Source organism: Pristis pectinata, chromosome 16, assembly GCF_009764475.1.
Source record: "Pristis pectinata isolate sPriPec2 chromosome 16, sPriPec2.1.pri, whole genome shotgun sequence".
NCBI lineage: Eukaryota > Metazoa > Chordata > Chondrichthyes > Rhinopristiformes > Pristidae > Pristis > Pristis pectinata.
The window spans coordinates 40806786-40832991 of record NC_067420.1 but is presented as its reverse complement, the minus strand read 5'-3'; the positions used below and the strand labels follow the sequence as shown (position 1 = coordinate 40832991).

Here is a 26206-nt window from a genome sequence, read left to right as displayed (position 1 = left end):
AGTCAATATGTGAAAAAAGCTTAGCTCAAAAATCTGAACCCACACTCCAATGCAGCACCGAAAGAGTGCTGCACAGTCAGAAGTGCATTTGTCAGATGTGAGGTTAACCAAGGTTCTATCTGATCTCTCAAGTAGACATGTTGGATTATTTTGAAGAGCAGTGAAGTTTTCTTCAGTGTCCTGGCCACTACTTATCTCTCACTCATCATCACTGAAGCAGATTATCTCATAATTATAACTTTATTGTTGGTACAAGCTTACTGTGAACAATTTGGCTGCCTGGTTTTGGACAGCACAAGAATAGCTATACTCCAAAAGTGTTTCACGGCATTTTGAATGAAATATACTTTAGAAATTCAATTCTTTCATTATCCATAAATAATGCTGGAAAAATAACACTGACTGTTTAGAACATCAAAATAGCTACCACACGAGTAAACAAGGTGAACAACATGAATACTTTTCTAGAGGAATTCCGACAAACTAGGGACAAAGGAAAACGAGGATATAATGCAGATAGAGCAAAAGGATATCTGTGTGGAGCAAAAATTCTGGTGCAGATGTCCTGTTCTGGAAGCCCTGTTTTAATGCAGCAGTTTATACAGTTTTATAATTTACGTCCTTCTGATACCAGTCACATCTTGCAGTAATTTTTTTTTTATAGGCCTATCCTTCACCCTGGTTTCTCAAAAAGAACCAGGGACATTCCAAAGTTATGGAGCATATGCCTCCTGGGCTGCTTCTGGCTGGTTTCTGCTGGCTTCTATTTTGATCATCCAATTAACTTACAATGAACAGACTCTAGACCATCTGGCATCTCTTGAGAAATTGAGACTGTGAATAGAGATGCCATCTGACGTGTTTCTGCAACCAAAAATGGAGTTCTTACAGCTCAGAGCATAGAGGCCCTATACACACACCAGATGATGGGCAACTCTCGTGGATAACTGATTATCCATTTTATCTTCACAAACACTTTCTCACCACAGAACAATACAGCACAATACAGACCCTTCAGCCCACCATGTTGTGCCGACCTTCAAACCACTCCTAAGACTATCTAACCCCTTCCTCCCACATATCCCTCTATCTTAAATTCCTCCATATGCTTATCTAACAATCTCTTGAACTTGACCAATGTATCGTCCTCCACCACCACTCACACTCATCTCACCAGCCCCCACTCACTCCACTCCTCCATCGCCACACCCCCCTCCTTCTGCCCTGACTCCTGGTCAATATTAACCAACTGTTCTGTCCCTTCCTCCCCCACCCACTGCCCCCCCCTCCATCCACTGTCAATCTCTCTCAAACACAAATGATATGGTCATTAGTTGTGACTGTTGTTTGTGGGAGTCTATTGTGCACAAATTGTTTCCAACAGTACAATTGAACACTTTTCACTGGTTTAATGTTTTTCTTTTACACGAAAGTATAGGCAATAAGAAAAGGGTTGATCCCCTTAGGAGGCAACACAGTTGGAAGCAATGTTACCTTTAATAGTACTTTATAGAAGTTATGTGATCCACTAGAACTAGTAATTTTTTAGGGATCTCCCTTTTGGATAAACAAGATCCTCCAGCACTTTCAAAGAACAGCAGGGGACTTCAGTATCCTGAACAATATTCACTCCCGCACCAACAGCATTAAATCAACGATCTCACCAGTGTTTGTGGGATCTTGCTGTGAATACTTATGCTGCCTTTTTTGACTGCAACAACAATATCTTTCATTTAGAAAGTGCCTCTCACACAGAAACACAAAAAATTCTATAGATGCTGGAATCTGGAGCAATACACACGAAGTGCTGGAGGAACTCAGCAGGTCAGGCGGCATCCATGGAGGGAAATAAACAGTCGATGTTTCGGGCAGGACTGGCAAGGAAGAGGGCAGAAGCCAGAATAAGGTGGTGGGGGGAGGGGAAACACAGAAACTTATAAGTACTTTATAAAGGCAACCAAGGCTTTCTTCAGTTTTTAAATATTTTCATTTATTTAATCATTGGCCTCAGGATATCCCAAAAATCTTGGAAAGGTTGAAATCTTGGGGGAAACCTGATGTACCGATTTCAGAAATTTGGGAGAGGTGGGAGTACAGTCTTGGTAAAAAAACTGAAGTTGATGTTTTTCTCTTCAGAGCAGAGATCAAGATGAGATTTGATAGAGGTATTTAGAATTATTAAGGGTTTAGATAAAATAAATAAAGGGTAACTATTTTCAATGGCTTGAGGTCTCAATACTCAGAGGGCACAGATTTAAGATGATTGCCAAAGACACCAGAGGTGACAATAGGAAATCCTTTTTCACACTGCATGTAATATTGTAATTAGGTACAGCCTCTGTCTGATAGCGTGGTAGATGAAAAACACTATGATGCAGGAGGAACTCAGCAGGCCAGGCTGGTCAACATTTCGGGTCAGGACCCTTCTTCAGGACTGAAGATAGGAAAAGGGGAAGCCCAATATATAGGAGGGAAAAGCAGAACAGTGATAGGTGGACAAAAGAGGGCAGGTGGGGTGGGTACAAGGTGGTGATAGGTAGATGCAGTTAAGAGATAGTGATAGGCAGGTGTGGGGGAGGAGGGGAGAGCAGACCCACCGGGGGATGAACACAATGATGCTGGAGGAACTCAGCAGGCCAGGTAGCATCTGTGGAGAAAAGCAGGCGGTCAACGTTTCCGGTCAGGACCCTTATTCAGGGCTGAAGATAGGAAAAGGGGAAGCCCAATATATAGGAGAGAAAAGCAGAGCAGTGATAGGTGGACAAAAGAGGGGAGGCGGGGTTCTAGGTTCCAGCACCTGCAGTCCTTTGTTTCTCTGATAGGGTGGTAGACACTGATTCAAAAGAAGCTTTCAAGGGGAATAGACTCGATATTAAAATGACAAAATACTAGCAAGGTTAAGGAGAACGAGCAGGGGAGAGGGCCAAATTAATCACTTTTCAAAGGATATGGCCATCTCCAAACTTATACAGTCTTATGATTATGTGAAAAGGCTGTTAACAACTAATGATGTACTTCTAAAGTGTAATCACTATTGTAATGGTCAAAGGCAGGATTTAAGGTGCATCTTAAAGGAATGAGGTACAGCCGATAAGATTTAGGGAAGGAATTCCAGGAACTGGCAGCGGAACATAACTGGCTGCCAAACAGTGGAGCACTGAGAATCAAGACTGCAACACACTTCAAAAATCACTTTGGGACTTTGACACATGCTGGACATCAGAAGGATGCAAAAAGCATTGTATAATTAAGTTCATGTTCTTGCATCCTGCAGTTAGTAGTGACAATAGCTGCAATATGTCAAGAAAAAAATGATTAACGCAGTATTTACATATAGTATTTACGTGGGCTCTACAGACATCTCTGTCCCTCATGCAATGTTAGCATTTGTAACAGAATGGGATGAAGACAGGGCCACTCAGTTGGGATGCAGCGCCCATGGGAAATAATCAGTGAATGATTAGTTTCAGGACTTTGCATCACCATGTATAAACCGCTATTACATTCTTGCTTAGAAATGGCACAGTGACATGTCAGAGTTTAGTGACAGCAGGTCTTTGGGAGAGTAAATTTCTCATTAACGCTGCTTATCTTATCAACCACCCGAAGATGCAAGCAGCTGGCAAGTCCAATGACCACAACCTCCTCTGGAGACACAGGAAAGACGTTAAGGAAATGTAATCAGCTGCTTATCAGTCCACCTAACTAGAATTAACCAGCCTCTAACAACAATGAACTAGGATCCTTGCTTGTAATTTAGCTGGAATTGGCACTTCCAGAACACTATCAACATTACACACTCCCAAATGAGCCATTCTGCACAGCGTATAAGTGGGTGGACATCACTGAGTGCTTCCTGTGCCTTCTCAGTCCTGCTTAGCGATGGCACAGAGACAAAGCCACAATGAGATCACAAATGCATTGCCTCAAACCTCTCAATCCCCGAGGAACATCAAATGAGACTTAATTACAGGTTATTTTAAGCAGAATGCTTTATCAGTCTTGTTCCTTCACTGGAACACAACACAATTGTAAACAGAGTGTAAATAAAATTCATTTTAAAGAAAATTTAATAATTAAATTTTAAACAATGGTGCTGTTTACCTAAACTGTCCTTTCTACCCACAGAGATGTGGATCCAAAGGCAAAAATGCAATAAGCCTAAGAATTAGAAACATTTCAGATTACTACATATAAGAAATTGCTAGGTTAAGGGAAAGCAGAATCTCGGGAGAAACACAAAACCAAATTGTAAAGATTTCTATAGATATGTCAAAAGGAAACAGTTAGCAAAAGTTAATGTGGATTCTTTACAGATTGATAATAGAAATTATTGGGAGATAAGGAAATGGAAAATAAATTAATCATATATTTTTTGCCTATCTTCACAGCAAACATTCAGTAAGAGGTGGTTATGAACAGGGTGATTGTACTAACAGTCATCTTCCAAACTTTCACGGATGCCAGAATGATTCCCACAAATTGGAAGATAGCCAACATGCCCCCACTAATTAAGAAAAGAGGGCGAGAGTAAAAACAGAACTATGGACCTGTTAGCTTGGTATCAGCCATACGGAAAATGCTAGAATCTAGGCATTTTTCTCTTTACAATATTTTTATTGATTCCACATAAAGAATACAGAGTACATGAATCAGAAAAATGATAAAAGAATCTAGGTATTTTTAAGAAAGCGGCAGCAACATACCTAGAAAATAATTACAAGACTGAGTGGAACCAACGTGGATTTATGCAAGGGGAAACATATATTTTATAAATCTGTATGTATTTTTTAGGGTTGTAACTAACTGAACAGACAAGGGAGAAGATGTGGGATGTAGAATATTTGCACTTTCAGAAGGCATTCAATAAGGTGCTATACAAGGGACTATTAAAGTAGAGCTCGAGGGATTGGGGGGTAACATACTAGTAGAGGCTGCGGATAGATTAATGGACAGAAAACAAACAGTAGGAACCAACTTGTCGTTTAGGGGTTGGGAGGCTGTGAATAGTGAGGTCCCCTGTTCAAAGTTATTTCAAGGAGTTAAATGGGGGAACCGAGCGCATAATATCCAAGTTTGTTGATGATACCAAGCTGGATGGAAGAGTGGGATGTGAGGAGGCTGCTGAGAGGTGAAGCATGCATGAATGGCAAATGGTCTACTCCTGCTTCTATTTATTCCATTTCTGGGAGCTTGCTGTGCATAAGCATCTGAGTTATGATGCCGTCCAAAGTTAAATCACTGAAGATTGGGTTCCAATGGGAGGGAGGGAGAACAGAGGGGAAAGAAATGCTTTCAAGTACTGATTTAAGATAACAAGCAAAGGAACTGGAAAGAGAGATGGAGAGAATTTTTTACCCAGCAATTTCTGATCATTTCCAATGGCGGCAGCAGCTTCGATTTCAACAAGGCACAAAAGCAGAGAAGTTGTGCTCAATCTGCTCCCAATTCTGTCTAACTTTAACTTTATCTAATTTAACTCTAATCTAACTTTAGGAAAGATGTGATGGCCCCAGAGAGGGTGCAGAAAAGATTTACAAAAATGCATCCAGTGAATGTCAAATTGGAAAACCTGGAATCGTCCACCATGGAGCACAGACTGATAGGATGTTTGACTGAAGTACACAATATCATGACTGCTTTAAGTAGGGTAAATAGAGTGAAACTTTTTTTTCCTAGGACCAGGGGATACCATTTTAAAATTTGGGCAAAAGATACAAGGAGACGTGAGGTAAAGCAACTGTGATCTGGGATTCATTGCCGGTAAGAGTGGTGGAAACAGAATCAAATCAGGGCACTTGAGAGAGAATAACTTGCAGGGTTACTGAGAAGGAATGGGGGAAGGAGACTGAGAAGATTCCCCTATTGCAAGCTCACAACGACTCTGTGGGCTGAATGACCACCACCTAATGCCATAATAAATCTATATTTATATAAATATGTGGAAAGGAACACTTGCATGGCTTTGGAGAAAGACTAGAACACAGAACCAAACAGCTTTGGAACAGGCCCTTTGGCCCACAAAGCCTGTGCTGACCATGATGCCAATTTAAACCAATTCCATCTGCCTGCACATGATCCATATCCCTCCATTTCCTGCCTGTTCATGTGTCTGTATAAATGCCTCTTAAATGTTGCTATTGTATCTGCTTCCACCTGTTCCCCTGGCAGAACGTTCCAGGCACCTACCTCTCTCTATGTAAAAAAAAATTGCCTCAAATCTCCTTGAAACTTTTTTCCTCTCACCTTAAGCCTATGCCCTCTGGTATCTGATATTTCCGCCTTGGGAAAAAGACTATCTACCTCTGTCTCTCATAATTTTATATATTTCTAACAAGTCTCTCCTCAGCCTCCAACGCTCCAGAGAAAACAATCCAAGTTTGTCCCACCGCTCCATATACCTAACACTCTCTAATCCAAGCAACATTCTGGTGAACCTCTTTTGCACCCTCTCCAAAGCCTCCATATCCTTCTTGTAATGTGAGGACTGGAACTGCACACAGTACTCCAAAGTTTGCTACAGCTAATTCAGAGTCACTGCAGACTCGATGGGTCAAATAACCTCCACCTACACATCTGTGAGAGACTCCCTCTGTGTATTACTTCATATTGCAGAAACCTCTACCAATTCCAGTAACTTACTGATCAATTACATCAACCTCAACAAACTGGATGTAGCACCATCCAAGATATTTGAAGAATAGGATAGGTAAAGACTAGAGTTCTGGATAAACACCAAAGGTGAGGGAGCACACTGAAGGTACAATTCATTTAAAAACAAAATCAGTCAAAATGTTTAAGTATTTATCCCAAAATTTAAAGTAAAGACTGCAGTATGGGAGAAGGGAGTGAACTAATTGGGTACAGAGGTCTGTGGCAGGACTGGGCAGGGAATTCGCATAATACTGACACTGAAGTATTACTCAAAAGGAAGGAAATGTTCTCAGAGCAGAAAGTATGTACATACTTGTAAAAAAATTAATTTGCATCTTGCTATATCTCATGAAAGTTTAAAAGGAGAAATGTATACATTTTTTACTAAAGGGATGGCAGACCACAGAGGATTTGGACACCGAAACACAGACAGAAAGAAATTAACTTTTTTTTTGTTAGAATTGTAAATCCATTTTCATTTTGTTAATCTGCACTTTTAGGAAATGGCAGTCAAAAGAAAAGAGGAACAGAAAGTGCCCACCATATCTGGGCCTTGGACTTCAGCTAAACTTAAGCTGCAGGAGGAGGAAGCAATAGCACCCAAAAATTACAAAACTTATTTCACTGCTTTAAGTGGAGACACAAGAGATTCTGGAAATGCTGGAATCTGGAGCAACACACACAAAATGCTGGAGGAACTCAGCAGGTCAGGCAGCACCTGTGGAGGGAAATAAACAGTCGGCGTTTCAGATGGAGAATTGATGAAGGGTCTCGACCTGAAAAGTCAACTGGTTATTTCCTTCCACAGATGCTGCCTGACCTGCTGAGTTCCTCCAGCATTGTGTGTGTGTCACTGCTTTTCCACAGCTTTATTAAACAGATGCGAGATGAAATAAAAACAGAAAATGCTGCAGGTAATAGGCAGCATCAGTAGAGATAGGAAGTTTCTCCCAGTTTTAATGAAAGGACATTGATCCAAGACGTAATTCTGTTTTCTCCATAGATGCTGCCTGACCCGTTGAGCAATGCTGCCATTTTCTGTTTTAATTTCAAATTTCCAGCGTCTGCAGTTTTTGTTTTTTTGACACAGAAAGGACACTAGCCAAAAAGTAAGCAAAACTCACTTGACTTTATTTTCCCATTCGTGTTCAAATTCCATACTTGCCTCACACCTCCAACTCCATAATCTGCCGAAGAATTCTACATTCCTCCCATCTCATGGATTTCCCATTCCCTCCATCCCAACAACATTAGCCACCCCATCAGCTGTTGAAGCCCTAAGTTCAGGAAATTCCTTCATCTCAACAAAACTTCTTCACCTCTCACTCCAACTTCAAAATCCCCTTTAAAACCTACCCTGTCAACCAAAGTTTTAGGCAACTCTCTTTTTCTAACAGTGTCAGTTTTGTCTGACAACATCCATATGTTAATTTGGGATGCTTTACCATATTCAAGGTGCTAAGTAACTCACAATCCAAAAAGCAGATTTTTAAGGTCTTGGTGAAGCAGCCAGCATAATCAAAGATCCCACCCACCCAGGACATTCTCTCTTCTCTCCTCTTCCATTGGTAGAAGATACAGGAGCCTGAGGGCACGTACCACCAGACTTAAGGACAGCTTCTACCCCACTGTGATAAGACTACTGAACGGTTCCCTTATACAATGAGATGGACTATGACCTCACCATCTACCTTGTTGTGACCTTGCACCTTATTGCACTGCCCTTTCTCTGTAGCTGTGACACTTTACTCTGTACTGTTACTGTTTTTACCTGTACTACATCAATGCACTCTGTACTAACCCAACGTAACTGCACTATGTAATGAATTGACCTGTACGATCGGTTTGCAAGACAAGTTTTTCACTGCACCTCGGTACAAGTGACAATAATAAACCAATACCGATGTGCATTATTGCAATGTCAGAAACGGGCCCCAAAATTGCCACAATTTGTAGAGTGGCAGAGCCATACAGCATGGAAACAGGCCTCCTGGCCCATGAGTCCACACCGACCATCAAGCACCCATTTAGACATGCCATTTTATTCTCCCAATATTCCACCAAAATTCTAGCATTCACCATGTAATTTAGTAGCGAATTAATCTATCAACCTGCATGTCTTTGGGATGTGGTAGGAAAAAGGAACACACGGACAAAACGCACAGAGTGACATGGAGAGCATGCAAACTCCAGACAATCAGCAGTGGAGTTCAGGATTGAACTGAAGAATAGAGTTTCGATAAGAACAACATGAATGCTCCAAGAAGCTGGATGGGAGCTTAATGACTGTCCCTAATGTCACATCCACCACAAACAATAAACTGCATCTTGAAGGTAAAATATCTGATCCTGCCTAATCCCCCAGGTCTGTATTATCATTTTCTTGAAATTGATAATACAGATCATGAGAGACATGGGTTTAAGGATATGCAGTGTGAAACTTATTCAATGAGGAAGATGATTGGGATTACAATGAGCCTCAGCACTCTTAGTATAGGGATAACAGTTGCTGGTATCAGTTGCTCCAGGCTGAAAAACTATCTCTGTGATCCAATCACAAAGATAGTTTGTGAACTTTGTGATAGTCTGTGATCTTTGTGAACCAATGTAAGTTTTGGTTGAAAATCGCAATTCAGCAGGACTCAGGGACATTCACCTTTACAGTGGTCTAACTACCATAATTGACAATTTGTTAGGATGACATTTGAGCACTGACTCCTGAATTGTGCATCTACAGCACCACTACGACACTCAAACAGCCATGGTTCCATTCCTTTTTGGGCACTGCTATGGATATCAGAGGATGAGGTTAGGCATGGTTTCCCCTCACCCTTCAATGAATTGCCCACTGACATGCTCGTCTTTACCCCTCACTCCTCCAGTATAATGCTCTGAAAACTTAAGACTAATCTTTTGAGTCATTTGTCCTAATACCGCCTGAAGTAGTTCAGTATCAAATTTTGCGGCATATACTTTTGCAAAGCACCTCTGGAAACTCTCCCATGTTGAAGGTGCTATATAAATTCAACACGTTGTTATGAAGTAGACTTGTGAAATCACTACTTCGGCAAAGATCAGAAAGGATTGGCCTTTATAGCCCCAGACCCATGGCACAAGTGTGTTTCCAGAAGGGAGAAAAGACACTTACAAGTGAATCAACACACACTATAAATACACTAGTGGTTCAAGGTTTGCTGTTGTAAACTGGTCCAGCTTTGTTTTATGAATTTAGTGGAGGAAGAAAATATTAAGGGGAAAAAGCAGCAAACTGGAAAAACAAGAAAATATACCATGTAAATATAGGCTGCATAACACCCAATCTAGTCTGACTTTGCCTTAGTTCATTGTGTGCTTGACTAAACATAAAATACAGAACGAGCAATCACCTATTCAAGTCACCTTTTCCTGCAGGTCATGCTCAATTTGTTCTACCACATGCACCTTCTCAGATAATGAAGAACCACGTGCCTGCACAGAGCAAGATCCGGACAACGTTCAGGTTTGACTTGATAACTGGCAAGATTCATTCATGGCATATATTTGCAAGGAAATAGTCATCTAAAACCTAATGGACCGAATGACCTTCTTAGATATTCAACTGTAGTACCAGCAGCAAATCCACAACAATGAACATCTGAGAGATCACAACTGATCAGAAACTTATCTGGGCCAGTCATACACGTACGAAGAGAAGGTATCGCTAGGTTTGGCTCTGGGGAATGAGGTGAGCCAAGTGCACCAAGTTCCAGTAAGGGAACATTTAAGTGATCTATAACATCAGATAGGTTAGCTATAGAAAAGGAGGAGCATTCCAAAGGTAATTGGAGGAAGGCCAATTTCAATGGGATGAGAATGGATCTGACCCAGAAATTAAGAACAAAGTTGACAGGCAAGGCTGCAAGAACAATGGGCTGTCTTAAAGGAAGAGATGGTTCAGGTACAATTAAGGCACATCCCCATGAGGAGCAAAGAAAGAACAAACAAACCTAGAGCTCCCAAGCTGATGCAAGAGATACAGAGGAAGATAAAGCAAAACAAGGGTGCTAATGACAAGTATTGGTTTGTAAGTACCAGTGAGAAGCAGGCTGATTACAGAATAATCAGAGGGGAAGTGAAAACTAAAATAAGAGGCAAAGAGAGCATTTGAGAAAAGATCAACTGACAGCATAAATGGGAATCCAAATGTGTCCTATCAGAAGAAAAGTAGAAGGATAGGACATGGAGGAATGGGACCTGTTAATGACAAAAATGGGAACTTGGACATGGATCTGTCAGCTGTGTTAGGGGACTAAAAAAGTACTTTGCCTTGCTCTTTACCAGAGAAAAGGATGCTTTTAAAGTAATAGTGAAGGAGGAGACAGCCCAGCCACTGGACGTGTTAAAAAATGACAGCATGGACTTATTAGAAGGGTTGAATGAATTTAAAGTAGACAAGTCACGAGGATTTACCTACTTTAATGGATGGATGGATCCTCGAATGAGGGATGGACCCTCGGATTCTGAGGGAAGCATGGGAGGAAATCTTTCGATGCTCTTTGGATAAGGAGGTGGTCCCAGAGGACTGAGATTGGCAAATGTTAGTCCCTCGTTCCACAAAGAGGAATAAGGAAATGCTAAAAACAGCAGGCCAGTCAATTTAACCCTGGTGGTGCGAAAACTTTTAGAAATATTGAATTGGGACAGGATTAATAGTCACCTAGGGGAACATGGATTAATTAAAACAAATGTGAAATTATAAAGGGAAAACTGTGTGTTTAACAACTTGACAGAATTTTTTTTAATGAGCATATTCTAGTCAATGTGGTGTACACGGATTTCAGAAGGCTTTTGATATGGAGCCACGTAACAGGTTTATCAGCAAAAATTAAAGCATGTGGTATAAAAGGTACATTGAAAGCATGGATGCAAAGTTAGAACATAGGACAGTACAGCACAGGAGTAGGTTCTTCAGTCCACAATCTCTGCGCCAACCATGATGCCAAATGAAACTAATCCCATCTGCCTGCACATGATCCATTTCCTTCCATTCCCTTCACGTTCATGTGTCTGTCTAAATGCCACTGTCGTGTCTGTTTCTACCTCCTCCTCTGGCAGCACGTTCCAGGTACCTACTGTTCTCTGTGTAAAAAAACTTGCCCTGAACATCCCCCTTAAACTTTTGCCCACTCACCTTAAAGCTATGCCCTTTAGCAATTGACATTTCTACCTTGGGAAAGAGACTCTATCTGTATCTTGCATAATTTTATGAACTTTGATCAGCTCTCCCTTCAGCCTCTGACGCTCCAGAGAAAACAATCCAAGTTTGTCCAACCTCTCCTTATAGCTCATACTCTCTAATTCATGCTGGATCCAAGATGAATGAGATACAAGCAACAGAATGTGGTGCTGAAGGTGAATAATGATGTTCTTCAGAAATCAGTGTTAAGGTCATTGGTTTTTTCTGGAAAGAGACAGTGAGTATGAAAGCAGAGATGTCATGCTGAACCTTTGTAAAACACTGGTCTGGCCTCAAGTAGAGTATTGTGTTCATTTCTGGTTGCCTCATTATAGGAAAGATGTGAAGGCATTAGAGAGGGCCTTGGAAAGATTTATGACCATGACTTCTGGAATAAAGGATTGCAGTTACGTGGGTAGATTGGAGAGGTTGGGACTGTTTCTTTAGAAAAGGCTGAGAGGAGGTCTGATCGAAGTATTATAAAATGATGAGGGATCCGGACAGAGTGGAGAGCCGGAGGCTGTTCCCGTTGGTGGAAGGGTCAAGGACAGCAGGTCACATCAAGTGAAGGGAAAAAGAACTAAGAACGGCTTGAGCAAAAACTTTTATTTCATGAAATGTGTGGTTGGAATCAGGAACACACTGCCTGTAGGCATGGTGGGGACAGGTACAACTGTGGCCCTCAAGAGCATCTCAGTCATACAGCATGGAAACAGGCCCTTCGGCCCAACTCGCCCATGCTGATTGTGTTGCCCAGCGAGCTGGTCCCATCTGCCCGCATCTGGCCCTTAGCCCTCTAAACCTCTCCTATCCATGGACTTATCTAGATGGCTTTTAAATGTTGCCAATGTGCCCGCCTTGACCACTGTTTCTGGCAGTTCATTCTAAATACGCACCACCCTGTGTGTCAAGAAGCTGCCCCGATGTCCCTTTTAAATTTCTCGCCTCTGATCTTAAACCTATACCCTCTTGTTTATAGCATCCCCTCCCTGGGAAAAAGACGATGTGCTTTCACCCTGTCTATGCCTCTCATGATCTTATATCCCTCTATCAGGTCACCCCTCAATCTCCCACGTTCCAGAGAATAAAGTCCTAGTCTACACAACCTCTCCTTGTAACTCAGGCCCCCAAGTCTGGGCAACATCCTGCTAAATCCTTTCTGCACTCTTTCTAGTTTAATCACATTGTTCCTATAACAGGGTGACCAAAACCGTACACGGTACTCCGAGTGAGCCCTCATACTCCAAGTGCAGCCAAGTGAATTAGATGAATGTATGGTAAGGAAAAATTTGAAAGAATACTGAGAAAGGACCAGAGGGGTGAAACCTGCAAGTGGTTCTGGTAGACAGCCAGCATGGACACAATAGGTCAGATGGCCTCCTTTTCTGTTGTAACCCTTCTATCACTCTATAACTGCAATAGTGTGCCAGAGGCTGGGCACCCAGCAACAACTGACTAACCTCTTGATCCTCTGAAGTCTTTCTAGTGTCTACAAGGCACAAGTCAACATCCGCTTGCCTGGATGAATGTAGGTTCAACAGGACTCACAAAGTTACACAACATACAGGCAGAGCTTCGCACTGGACTGATACCCAGTCCACTACCTCAACATTCACCTGCTAGTACACATACCAACAGGCTCAAGGACAGCTTCTGTCCTGCTGTTATAAGGTTCTTGAACCCAGTCATGGCCTTTGCACTTTATTTGTCTACCTGCACATCATGTTCCCTGTTACTGTAACACTATATTCTGCATTCTGCTTTTTTTTTCCCTTTTGCACCCCCTCTTATGTATGGAATGATCTGTCTGGATGGCATGCAAACAAAAGCTTTTCACTGTATCTCAGTACATGTGACAATAATAAACAAATTACCAATTAGTACTGTAGCTACAGTGCTGATCAAACATAGTGTACAGCAGCAATTTGTCATGCCACGATCAATGGCATCTCTCATATCCACTAACTAGATCACCTTGAAGTACAATGCAGCAGGGTATAGGAATGCAAACTATTTCAAACTTCCCTCCAAGTCACATACCATCCTGGCTTGTACATTCTCTGCAATTCTCTCATCAACACCAGATCAAAGTTTTTGATCTTGCGAGCTAACAGGGCTGTGGCAGCAACTGCACAAACTGACCACTGCAGTTCCAGGCAGTTTGCCATGTTACTCTCAAGGCCACCTTTTGCTAGGGATGACCTTGTCTTCTGCACGAATAAAGAATATAAATCCTGCCTTCCGATCAAACTGAGGGAAGGAGTGGGGTGGGAAGAATTGGGGGGTAAGACCACAGGGATTTATTAGTCTAATTCTTTAAGAAAACTTTATGAAAAACTTCAGAATAATTTATCTCTGAATTCTATGCTATATTGTACAAGCACAGCTGCCCCCCCAAAACCAGCGCTCCGGTGCATCAGAACCAGATGCACAGAATACGAAATAGTTTTTTTTAAGAATACAGATGTTACTGAATCAAAAAATTATATATCACAGCAGGTGGGCGTTTGAAACCACCATTATGGTGACGGCTTTGGAAAAAGCTAGGTCACTATCCTTCTCCATAGATCTGCAAGTTCTCCTACTTTAATTTGTTTTTAAAGTTAGTATAGAATCTGCTTCCACTGCCCTCTAACACAGGGAACACCAGACTGCAATACATTGCTGGATATGATTTTCTCCTCATGGGTTCTTCAGTCCATTACATTAAATCTGTGTGCTCTGATTAGGGATCCTCTGTCATTGGAAACTGGTTCCCCTCATGTACATCATCAAAACACTGCATTACTTTGGGTAAGTGCTATGGCAATTTACAGCATATATTCATTCCACAATAATTATCTAATATTAAAAACACTGTAGAAAAGCTTTGCACCAAATGTGCACTTCCTACTCACAACCTGCACTGCCATTGGATACAGTTTCTGGACTTTTTTTGTATCAGTAGTCGCTACTGTAAATTGCCATGACAAATTTCCCATGTCAGCTGCTCTGTTGTGAGAGTGTCTAAAGTTTCTCCCTCCTGACGTGTACAAATTCCATTATTGTCAACTGACAACAACATGGGCAACTTTCAATGCACCTTTTATAACTATCGCCAGTCCACGGCGTTACATAGGGTATAGATTTTAAATTAGGAAAATTGATAGCATGGAAAATTTGCACAGATGCGGTTACTCAGCATTAGTACAAATTACAAGCTGCAAGTCCAGCCACTGCACAAGAGGGATTTCCTCACTCAACCACATAGACCCACAGAGACTTGCAATGATAATCTGTGTGGAGCTGTAACATGGGCCATTTTACTTCTCTCTGGAGGCACACAGCAACAAGCCCTCCAGAGCAAAGTCTCAGTGCCCCTACAGTCTTGCCCCAATCACAAGTTGTAGGTCTAAGTCCCACTGCAGAGATTTGAGCACAAAACCTTGGCTGGAACACCCAATGAATACCAAAACCATGTTGCACTGTTAGAGGTATATTTTTTGGTCAAGACATTAAACAGAGGCCTCATCCATCCTCTCAAAGAGTTGTACAGCATAGAAACAGGCCCTTCGGCCCACCATATCTATATGAATCCCACTTGCCTGCACTAATTCCATACTCTTCTCTGTCCTGCACATTCAAGCACCTGTCCAGATTCCTCTTAAATGTTGTTACTGTTCCTGCCTCCACCACCTCCTCTGACAGCTCATTCCAGATACCAACTACTCTGTGTGAAAAACTTACCCCTCAAACCTACCATGGGAATTAGACACTGGCTTTCTACCCTATCTATGCCTCTCATAATTTTAAATACCTCCATCAGGCCACCCCTCGGCCTCTTTCACTCCGGGGAAAACAGCCCTAGCCTATCAAATCTCTCCTCATAACAAGCCCTCCGATCCAGGCAACATCCTCATTAATCTTTCCTGCATTCTCTCCAGCTTAACCCTTCCTATAGAGTGGCAGCCAGAACTGCACCCAACACTCCAACTGCAGCGTAACCAACATTTTGTACAAATGTTACATGACGTCCCAACTCCTATACTCAATGCCTCAGCTGATGAAAACAAGCATACCAACTGCCTTTCTCACCAACCTGTGTTGTCACTTTCAGGGAACTATGTACTTGTATGTCAATGTGTCTCAGCTCCACAACACTCCCCAGGGCCCTGCCATTTACTGTGTACATCCTGTCCTGGTGTAACTTCCCAAAATGCATTATTTCGCACTTGTCCAAGTTAAATTCCATCTGCCATTAATTTGCCCACTTTCCCAGTTGCTCTATATCCTGTTGTAACCTTAGACACCCTTCTTCACTGTCCACTACGTCATCAATTGTGGTGCCATCTGCAAACTTACTAATCATGCCACCTATATTTGCATCCAAATCACCAATACACATGGCAAACAACAGAGGACCCAGCATCAATTCCTGCAGTACGCCACTGGTCACAAGCCTCCAATCTGAAATAAAAACCTCCACCATCACATTCTACATCCACTTACATCCACAGTAGCACTCCAACTATCGCTCCCTCCTACCAGCAAGCCAATTTTGTATCCAATTCACCAGCTCACCCTGGATCCTATGTGTTCGAATCTTCTGGTCCAGCCCACCATGCAGAGCCTTGCGAAACGCCTTGCTAAGGTCCATGTAGGCAACATTTACCGCCCTGCCCTCAATCCTCTTGGACACCTCTTCAAAAAATTCCCTCAACTGAATGAGACATGATTTCCCATGAATAAAGCAGTGCTGACTATCCCTAATCAACCTTTGCCTTTCTAAATGTAAATAAATCCTGTCCAGATGGAATAGTTCCTACACCATTATCCACGCAGCGATAGTTCTTCCTTTTCCTAGCCAACTTATATCCCCCAATCAATGCCTAAAACTGAATATCTGGCTGATAAATCTCATTCAACAAACAACCTGCTGGAGGAACTCAGCAGGTCGAGCAGCATCTGTGGAGGAAGAGGAATTGTCGACGTTTCAGGTCACAACCCTGATGCAGGATTTCGATCTGAAATGTTGACGATTCCTTGCCCACCACCCCCCACAGACGCTGCTCGACCCACTGAGTTCCTCCAGCAGATTGTTTGTTGCTCCAGATTCCAGCATCTGCAGTCTCTGGTGTCTCCGTGCTGTACCAGATACCTTGATGCTGACAAATTGGCTGCTGCCTTTCTCCCCATCGCAGAGTTAACTAAAATTCCAAAAACTTTGTGGTCATGGACAACTTTGGGAATGTGCAGTCACGAAAGGCAACATAATGCATCTTTGTTTCGTCAGCTTGAAAGCCTTGCTCCAAGTACAGGCCAAGTAACACAACAACACAAAAAAAGTTATATTGAAACTGTATAAACCATAAGTTAGTCCACAGTGAGAGTATTGCATATGTTCTGGTTGCAGGATGGATGTGATTGCACTAGGTGGGGTACAGGGCAGACTTGTTGAATTTTACAAGGACTGAAAAATTTGACCATAAGGCAAGTCTGACCAGGCTGTTGTCATCATGGACACCAGCCTCCCCTCCTTGGACTCTGTCTTTACCTCTTGTTGTCTTGGTGAAGCAGCCAGCATAATCAAAGATCCCACCCACCCGGGACATTCTCTCTTCTCCCATCGGGTAGAAGATACAGGAGCCTGAAGGCATGTACCACCAGGCTTAAGGACAGCTTCTATCCCACTGTGATAAGACTATTGAACGGTTCCCATATACAATGAGATGGACTATGACCTCACCATCTACCTTGTTGTGACCTCACACCTTATTGCACTGCACTTTCTCTGTAGCTGTGACACCTTACTCTGTACTGTTATTGTTTTTACCTGTACTACATCAATGCACTCTGTACTAACTCAATGTAACTGCACTGTGTAATGAATTGACCTGTACGGTCAGTTTGTAAGACAAGTTTTTCACTGTACCTCAATACAAGTGACAATAATAAACCAATACCAATTTCCTTTGCAACAACTGAGGCCATATGCAGACTTAACTGAGGTGTATAACACTAAGAGACATCAAGACAAAGACCTATTTCCCTGAGCAAAAAGGTGAATAACCAGGGACCATATATTTAAAATAATTGTTAAGTAAAAGATGGCAGAACTCTAGAATTCATTGTCTGAAAGAGAGGGGAAAGAATCCCTCAGCTCAATTCTTTAAAAGTGAATATCCAGTGCATTTTTGAGTGCAGAAACCTTCAAGTGCTTGGAAATAGCTGGAAAGTGGGATTCAGATTAAATACACTGGGTCAAATGGCTGCGCCATAAATTGGTGTGATACTGCACCCCACCTTTTGATGAGCATTCATACAGACACTGCACTTACAACTGCCTCTTTCTATCGTCATACCAGTAACAAAGGCACAGAAGCAAAAGTTATCATAGTTCCTCTTTTTACAGAATAGGAAGTTAAGAACATTTGCAACATGACTATTTAAACATGGAAGTTTCAATAAAAGTTACAGCGTAGAAATGTTTCTTTTGTATGTGCAATATAATAATGAATGCACATTGAACTTCACTTCTGAAATTTAGTTCCATTGAAGTTCCCAACCTCGTCTTCCCAGCTGTCATCTAGTTTTAAAACTTGTGGTTGTCATGACCACAGGGAAAGCTCGGGACTTTCAATGCTATAGAAAAAGAGTAGACCTTTGAGGTTGGATTGAGGCTCATATAACAGCGAAAAAATCTGGTGCATGTGGGAAAACCTTTCATGGTTGATATTGAGAAGGATTATAGACATAAATCATAGAACGATACACCACAGGAGGAGATCATTCGAGGAGGGGAGCTGATCTTGGGAGGGGAGGGGGTGATCTTTGGAGGGAAGGGTGGGGAGGGGGTGATCTTTGGAGGGAAGGGTGGGGAGGGGGTGTAGCCTCGGGAGAGAAGGGGAGGGGTGATCTTGGAAGGGGGGTGAAGAGGTGGGGGCTGACCTCAGGAGGGGCGGGGTGGGGGTTGATCTGGGTAGGGAAGTGATTTCGAGGGGAGGGGAGGGGACGGGTAGATCCTGAGGGAGGGGTGTAGATCCAGGGGGGTGAAGGAAGTAGTTCCCGGGGAGGGAGGGAGGGAGGGGGGAAGATCCTGGGGGAGGGAGATCCTGGGGGGGGGGGGGAGATCCTGGGGGAGGGGGGGGAGGGGTAGATCCTGGGGGGGGGGGGGGAGGGTAGATCCTGGGGGGGGGGGGGGGGGGGGAGGGAGTAGATCCTGGGGGGGGGGGGGGGGGGGGGGGGTCTGGGGGGGGGGGGGGGGGCCGGGGGGGGGGGGGGGGGGGGGGGGGGGGGGGGGAGGGTAGATCCCTCCTCCTCCTCCTCCTCCCCCCCTCCCCTCCCACTCTCCCTCCCACTCTCCCTCCCTCCCCCCCTCTCCTCTCCCCCTCCCTCCCCCCTCTCCTCTCCCCCTCCCTCCCCCCTCTCCTCTCCCCCTCCCTCCCCCCCCTCCTCTCCCCCTCCCTCTCCCTCCCCTCCTCCCCTCCCTCTCCCTCCCTCCCTCCCCCCTCCCTCTCCCTCCCCCCTCCCTCCTCCCTCCCTCCCTCCCTCTCCTCTCCCTCCCTCCTCCCTCCCTCTCCCTCCCTCCTCTCCCTCCCTCCCTCTCCCTCCTCCCTCTCTCTCCCTCCTCCCTCTCCCTCCCTCCCTCCACCCCCTCCCTCTCCTCCCTCCCTCCCTCCCCTCCCTCTCCCCCTCCCTCTCCCTCTCCCTCCCTCTCCCTCCCTCCCTCTCCCTCCCCCCCTCCCTCTCCCTCCCTCCCTCCCTCTCCCTCCCCCCCTCCCTCTCCCTCCCTCCCTCCCTCCCTCTCCCTCCCTCCCTCCTCTCCCTCCCTCCCTCCCTCCCTCCCTCTCCCTCCCTCCCTCCCTCGCTCTCCCTCCTCCCCTCCCTCCCCCCCCTCCCTCCCTCTCCCCCCCTCCCTCCCTCTCCCTCCCTCCCCCCTCCCTCTCCCCCCCCTCCCTCTCCCTCCCTCCCTCCCCCTCCTCTCCCTCCCCCTCTCCCTCCCCTCTCCCCCCCCTCCCTCTCCCTACCGGCGCGGGTGCCGCCGCTGAACCTCCTCCATGGCTCCCGCTCCCCACCTCCGGCTCCTCTCGGTCACTTCCGCCTCCCGCCGGAAACTCCCTTCGGGGGAGGGAGGGAGGGAGGGAGGGAGACCGTGGCCGTGTGACGTCATAGGCGGGGCGGAAGTGAGGACGCCAGCTGGAAGGGGGCGGAAGTGGAGGCGGCGGCAAAGGCCGCGCGGAAGTTGTCGTCACGTGGACGGAAGTGCAGCTGCCGGGCTAGCGGGGCGGAAGTGAAGCTGTGTGAGGGGCATCGAGGGAGGATGAGAAGTAGTTGCATTTGTGTGGCGCCTGGTCGGTCCGTCACAACACGGCAAAGGCTGCAAACACGGCAAATGATGTACTTTTAAAAGGTAGTCACGGTGATAATGTAGGACATGTGACATGCAATGTGCACAGCAAGATCCCACAAATTGGTAATTGGTTTATTTGATCTGCCTGCACTTTCTCTGTAACTGTGACACTCTATTCTGCATTCTGTTGTTGTTTTACCTGGTACTACATCAATGCACTGCTGTGATGAATTGATCTGTATGGATGGCATGCAAGACAAAGTTTCTCACCGATGAAACGCACGGCAATGCTGGAGGAACTCAGCAGGCCAGGCAGCATCCGTGGAGAAAAGCAGGCGGTCAACGTCTCGGGTCAGGACTGAAGGTAGAAAAAGGGGAAGCCCAATGTATAGGAGGGAAAAGCAGAGCGGTGATCGGTGGACAGAAGAGGGGAGGCGGGGTGGGCACAGGGTGGTGATAGGTAGATGCGGGTAAGAGATAGTGATGGGCAGGTGTGGGGGAGGAGGTGAGCGCAGATCCACCGGGGGATGGGGCAAAGGTAGGGAGAGAAAAAAGGGGAGGAAAAAGAGGGATAGGAAAGGGAAGAAAAGAAGAGGTGGGGGGTGGTTCAGGGGATTACTTAAGGTGGGAGAATTCGATGTTAATGCCTTTAGGCTGCAAGGTTCCAAGACAGAAAACGAGGTGCTGTTCCTCCAGTTTGCACTTGGACTTCTGGCAGTGGAGGAGGCCGAGGACTGACGTATCAGCGATAGTGTGGGAGGGGGAGTTGAAGCGACTGGCAACGGGGAGATGCAGGTCGCGGTTACGGACAGAGCGCAGGTGTGCCGCGAAACGGTCACCTAGTCTGCGTTTGGTCTCGCCAATGTAGAGGACACCACACCTGGAGCACCGATTGCAGTAGATGATATTAGGGGAGGTGCAGGTGAATCTCTGTCTCACCTGAAAGGATTGTTTGGGTCCCTGGATGGAGGTGATAGAGGTGGTGTAGGGGCAGGTGTTGCACCTATGGTGGGGGCAGTGGAAAGTTCCTGGGGTGGGAGCGGGATGGGTGGGTGGGGGAGGTGGCGGGGAGGAGTGAACTCAGGAGTCGTGGAGAGAGCGGTCCCTGTGAGTGGCAGAAAGAGGTGGGGAGGGGAAGATATGCTTGGTGGTGGGGTCCCATTAGAGATGGCAGAAGTTGTGGAAAATGATGTGTTGAATATGTAGGCTGGTGGGATGAAGTGTGAGGACAAGGGGGACCCTGTCCCTGTTGGGTCTGGGAGGAGTGGGGGTAAGAACAGAGGTGCGGGAAATGGCAGAGATGCAGGTGGGAGTTTTTCTCTGCACCTCAGTACACGTGACAACAATAAAGCAATTTACCCCCTTGTGGGAGAATCTAAGACTAAGTGTCACTATTTCAAAGTAAGGATTCACCGCTTACGACAGGGATAAGGCAAGGCTTTTCCTCTTACAGAGTCATGAATGTTTGAAACTCTCTTCCTCAAAGGGCACTGAAAGCTGAGTCTTTGGATATTTTTAAGACAGATGTGGATAGATTCTTGATAAGCAAGGCAGTGAAAGGTTGTCAGGGGTTGATAAGTGTGTGAGTTAAGTTATAATGACTTTGAATGGTGATCTGGATCAAGGGGCCAAGTAGTCCACTCCTGCTCCCAATTCATATATTCATTATTGCTTCTCAATTTCTTTTGGCACCGTATATACAGCAGAGCTGGACTGGATGGACAGAATGGCCTGTTTCTGTGGTGGTTACCCATGTCACTGTTACAGTCCTCTTGCCTGAGTCTTGCAGACAGCACATGGTTTGGATCCCTGCCTTCTGCCAATACCTCACCCCCAAGCAGTTCCAGTGATTTCAGCCTCTGTGTCCGCCTTGAGGACCATGCCAACAGGGGCGCTGAAGGAGGCCATTCAGTCTATTGTGCTATCCCCTGATCTGACTCTTACACCCAACCCCCTTCTCTTTTCTCACAGCCCTGCCTGTACTTCCCTTCCCACTGGACACAGGCAAGGACAGCACAGGTGCCAGCCAGCTTGGAGGAGGCTGAGATCACACACTGCTGCAAGGACTTTGGTGCATTTTATAGCGAGCTTTGGCTAACAGACGGAGTCAGCAAAGACCTGCTGGAGTAATTCATTTACTTCAAGAAGTGCGGCCCACTTTGCAGTCAGGGCACCTGATTGAACAGAAGATTATGTAACATCCAATAAGATAAGATATCTTTATTAGTCACATGTACATCGGAACACACAGTGAAATACATCTTTTGCGAAGAGTGTTCTGGGGGCAGCCCACAAGTGTCGCCACGCTTCCGGAGCCAACATAGCACGCCCACAACTTCCTAACCCGTACGACTTTGGAATGTGGGAGGAAACCGGAGCACCCGGAGGAAACCCTCACAGACGTGGGGAGAACGTACGAACTCCTCACGGACAGCGGCCGGAATTGAACCCGGATCGCTGGCGCTGTAATAGTGTTACGCTAACTGCTAAAGTTCTGATGAAGTTCCAGATGTGAGTAGATCCTATCCCTAATACAAAAAAAAAATTATCTCTGAGGATAGGATGGACAACACACAGGGGAGGTGGTGAAAGTAGATGCAACAGCAATGTTTAAGAGGCATTTAGGCAGGCACGTGAACGGGCAGGGATATGGGTCATGCGCAGTTTAAATTGGCATCCTGGTCAGCACAGACATCGTGTGCTGTAGGGCTTGTTCCTCTGCTGTACTGTTCTATGTTCTATGTTTTATAAAATGCCATCCACCTGAAGCATTAACTCAACTCACTTCCCAAGTGTCCCACCTGACAAATTTCTGGGCACTTTCTGTTTCACGGAAACTCGATTTGCACCCAGCATAATTTGCATTTGAAATTCCTCGATCTTTACTGCTATTTCTGTTTATTTTGGGCATAATTTGCCGGAATAAAACTAGGTGGGGGTGGTATAAACTCATGTGCCTTGACTGCTGGACTGAAAGAGTGATTCCCAATGCCTCCAGCACCACCTAGAGGAAAGAACATAGGACACTACAGCACAGTACGGGCCCTTCAGCCCACGATGTTGTCCTGACATTTTATCCTGCTCTAAGATCTATCTAACCCTTCCCTCCCACATAGCCCCCTATTTTTCTATCATTCATGTGTGTATCTAAGAGTCTCTTAAATGTCCCTAATGTATCTGCCCCCACAACCTCTGCCGGCAGTGCGTTCCACACACCCACCACTCTCTGTGTAAAAAAAGTACCCCTGACATCCCCCTTATATCTTCCTCCAATCACCTTAAAATTATGCCCCCTCGTGTTAGCCATTGTCGCCCTGGGAAAAAGTCTCTGACTGTCCACTCGATCTATGCTTCTTATCATCTTGTACACCTCTATCAAATCACCTCTCATCCTCCTTTTCTCCAAAGAGAAAAGCCCGAGCTCACTCAACTTATCCTCATAAGACATGCTCTCCAATCCAGGCAGCATCCTGGTAAATCCCCTCTGCACCCTCTCTAAAGCTTCCACATCCTTCCAATAATGAGGAAGTGGAGTTACATGGGCTTCAAGAACAATGTAACTCCACTTAGATAAGATCTCTTTCTTAGTCACATGTACATTGAAACACACAGTGAAATGCATCTCTTGCGTAGTGTGTTCTGGGGGCAGCCCACAAGTGTCACCACGCTTCTGGCACCAACGTAGCACGCCCACAACTTCCTAACCCGTACGTCTTTGGAATGTGGGAGGAAACCGGAGCACCCGGAGGAAACCCACGCAGACACGGGGAGAACGTACAAACTGCTTACAGACAGCGGCCGGAATTGAACCAGGGTCGCTGGCGCTGTAAAGCGTTACACTAACCGCTACACTACCGTGCCTGTGTGCATTTCTGGCTGCCCCATTATAGGAAGGTCATGGAAACTGTGGAAATGGTACAGAAGAGGACAGTGCAACTGTAGAAATTTGGTAGGGTATTTGGAGACTTACCAAATCTCCTTGCTTTTAAGAAATTAGACACTCTGGTAATATAGTAGAGGTAGAACGGTTATAGTAAGTGTAATGAGTAGATCTGTAAAGAGCAGCTTGCAACGAGTCACCACGCTCCGGTGCCATCTTGTCTGGCACGTTTCCTTGTGATTACATCCACGTGCTGGGCCCAGGACAGGTCATCCGAGATGTTAACGCCCAGGGATTTGAAGCTGCTGACTCTCTCCACCACCGACCTGATGGGAATGTGCGGAGAATAAAATGGGATTAATGCAGGATTAGTGTAAGTGAGAAAGGGAATGTCATTGTGATAGGGGATGGTTCAGCGAAGGGCTTATTGTTCTCTGCAGATGTGAGTGCGAATCCTGGAAGCTGTTGCTGTGGTCAAGGAACTCTCAGGGCTGAAGGAGAACTTAGTGGGAGAGGAAAGGTCTGGCTGCTGTGGCCCAAACGGGAGCCAACGACATGAATAGGACAAAGGCGGAGGTTCCACTGACGAATGAGAGTAGTTAGGGTCCAATTTGAACAGCAGAGTCACAAAGATAACAATCTCTGGATTGCTACCTGAACCACGTGCAGGCAGATGGGATTAGTTTGATTGGCATCATGGTCGGCACAGACATGGTGGGCCGAAGGGCCTGTTCCTGTGCTGTACTCTTTGATGTTTGATCTACAAATTGGCAGAGGGGACTTTCCCCACCCACCCCTCCCTCCACCTGCCCATCATTTCCCACCTCATCTGGATCCACCTATCACCTACCAGCCCCTGTCTCACCCTCCCTCTCACCCCTTTATACTGGCCATCTCCCCTCTACAATCTCAGTCCTGATGCAAGGTCTCAACCCAAAACATTGTCCATCCCTTTGCCTCTACAGATGCTTCTTGACCCACTGAGTTCCTCCAGCAGTTTGTTTTTTGCTCCAGATTCCGGCGTCTGCAGTCTCTTGTGTCTCGATGAGAGTCGAATGCGCGGCTCAAGGATGAGTGTGGGACAAATGGGGCACTTGCAGCAAGTACTGGGAAAGAGGGAGCTGTTCCATCAGGATCAGCTTCACCTGAAATGGGCTGGGACCAATGTTCTTGTGAGTCGAATAACAGTGGGTAGAAAAGGCTTTAAACTAAGAGTGGGAGGGAAGGTTCTGTGGAGGGGCATTTTAGAAAATTAAAGAGGGAGGACAAGGTTGCAGGATTGCTGAACTGGATAATGAGGCCATACCAATTAGCAAGGTTAAGGAAATTACATGTTGATCCAACTGGTCTTCCTCCAACATCTTGTGTTCTTCTGCAGTGAAGATCAGTAGCCAGAGCAGATCAGATCATTTTTGTTTTCATTTATTCGAGGGACGTGGCCTTTGCAGGCTGAGCCAGCATTTAATTGCCCTTCCCTAGTTAGTTCCCCTTGAGAAGGTGGCGGTGAGCTGCCTTCTTCAACCGCTGCAGTCCTTGAGGCGTGAGTGGACCCACAGTGCTGTTAGGGTTTTCCAGGATTGTGACCCAGCGATGGTGAAGGAACGGAGATATATTTCCAAGTCGGGACGGTGTGTGGCTTGGGGGGCAACTCCCAGGGGGTGGTCTTCCCCGTGCTTTTGCTGCCCTGTCCTTCTAGCTGGCAGAGGTGGCGGGTTTGGAAGGTGCTGCCAAGGGAGTCCGGGTGAGTTGCTGCAGTGCGTCCTGTAGATGGTATAAGCTGCTGCCACTGTGTGTCGGTGGTGGAGTGAGTGAGTGGTTGTGGATGGGGTGCCTGTCAGGCAGGCTACTATGTCCTGTACAGTGTCCAGCTACTTGAGGGCTCTAGTGTTCTACAGCACAGAAAAAGACCCTTCAGTCCAACTTGTCTGTGCCAATCAAGGTGCCAACTTGAGCTAGTCCCATGTGCCTGCATTTGCTCCTTATCCCTCTTAACCTTTCCTATTTATCTGTCTAAATGTATTTGAAACACTGTAATTGTACCTACCTCTACCACCTTCTCTGGCAGCTTGTTCCATGCACCCACCACCCTCTTTGTGGAAAATGTTGCCCCTCAGGTTCCTTTTAAATC

At 45.5% G+C, this 26206-nt stretch overlaps 1 protein-coding gene across 1 annotated transcript in view; it reads right to left on the bottom strand.

The window, feature by feature from the left end:
* LOC127578773 (serine/threonine-protein kinase 3/4) overlaps positions 1-19951 on the bottom strand; it is a 150349-nt gene extending 130398 nt beyond the window's left edge. Inside the window, exon 1 of the mRNA XM_052031215.1 lies at positions 19876-19951. Coding sequence (XP_051887175.1) covers positions 19876-19907 — 32 coding nt within the window. The 5' untranslated portion in view covers positions 19908-19951. The remainder of the gene's footprint in view (positions 1-19875) is intronic.
* Between the last annotated feature and the right edge of the window lie 6255 nt (positions 19952-26206).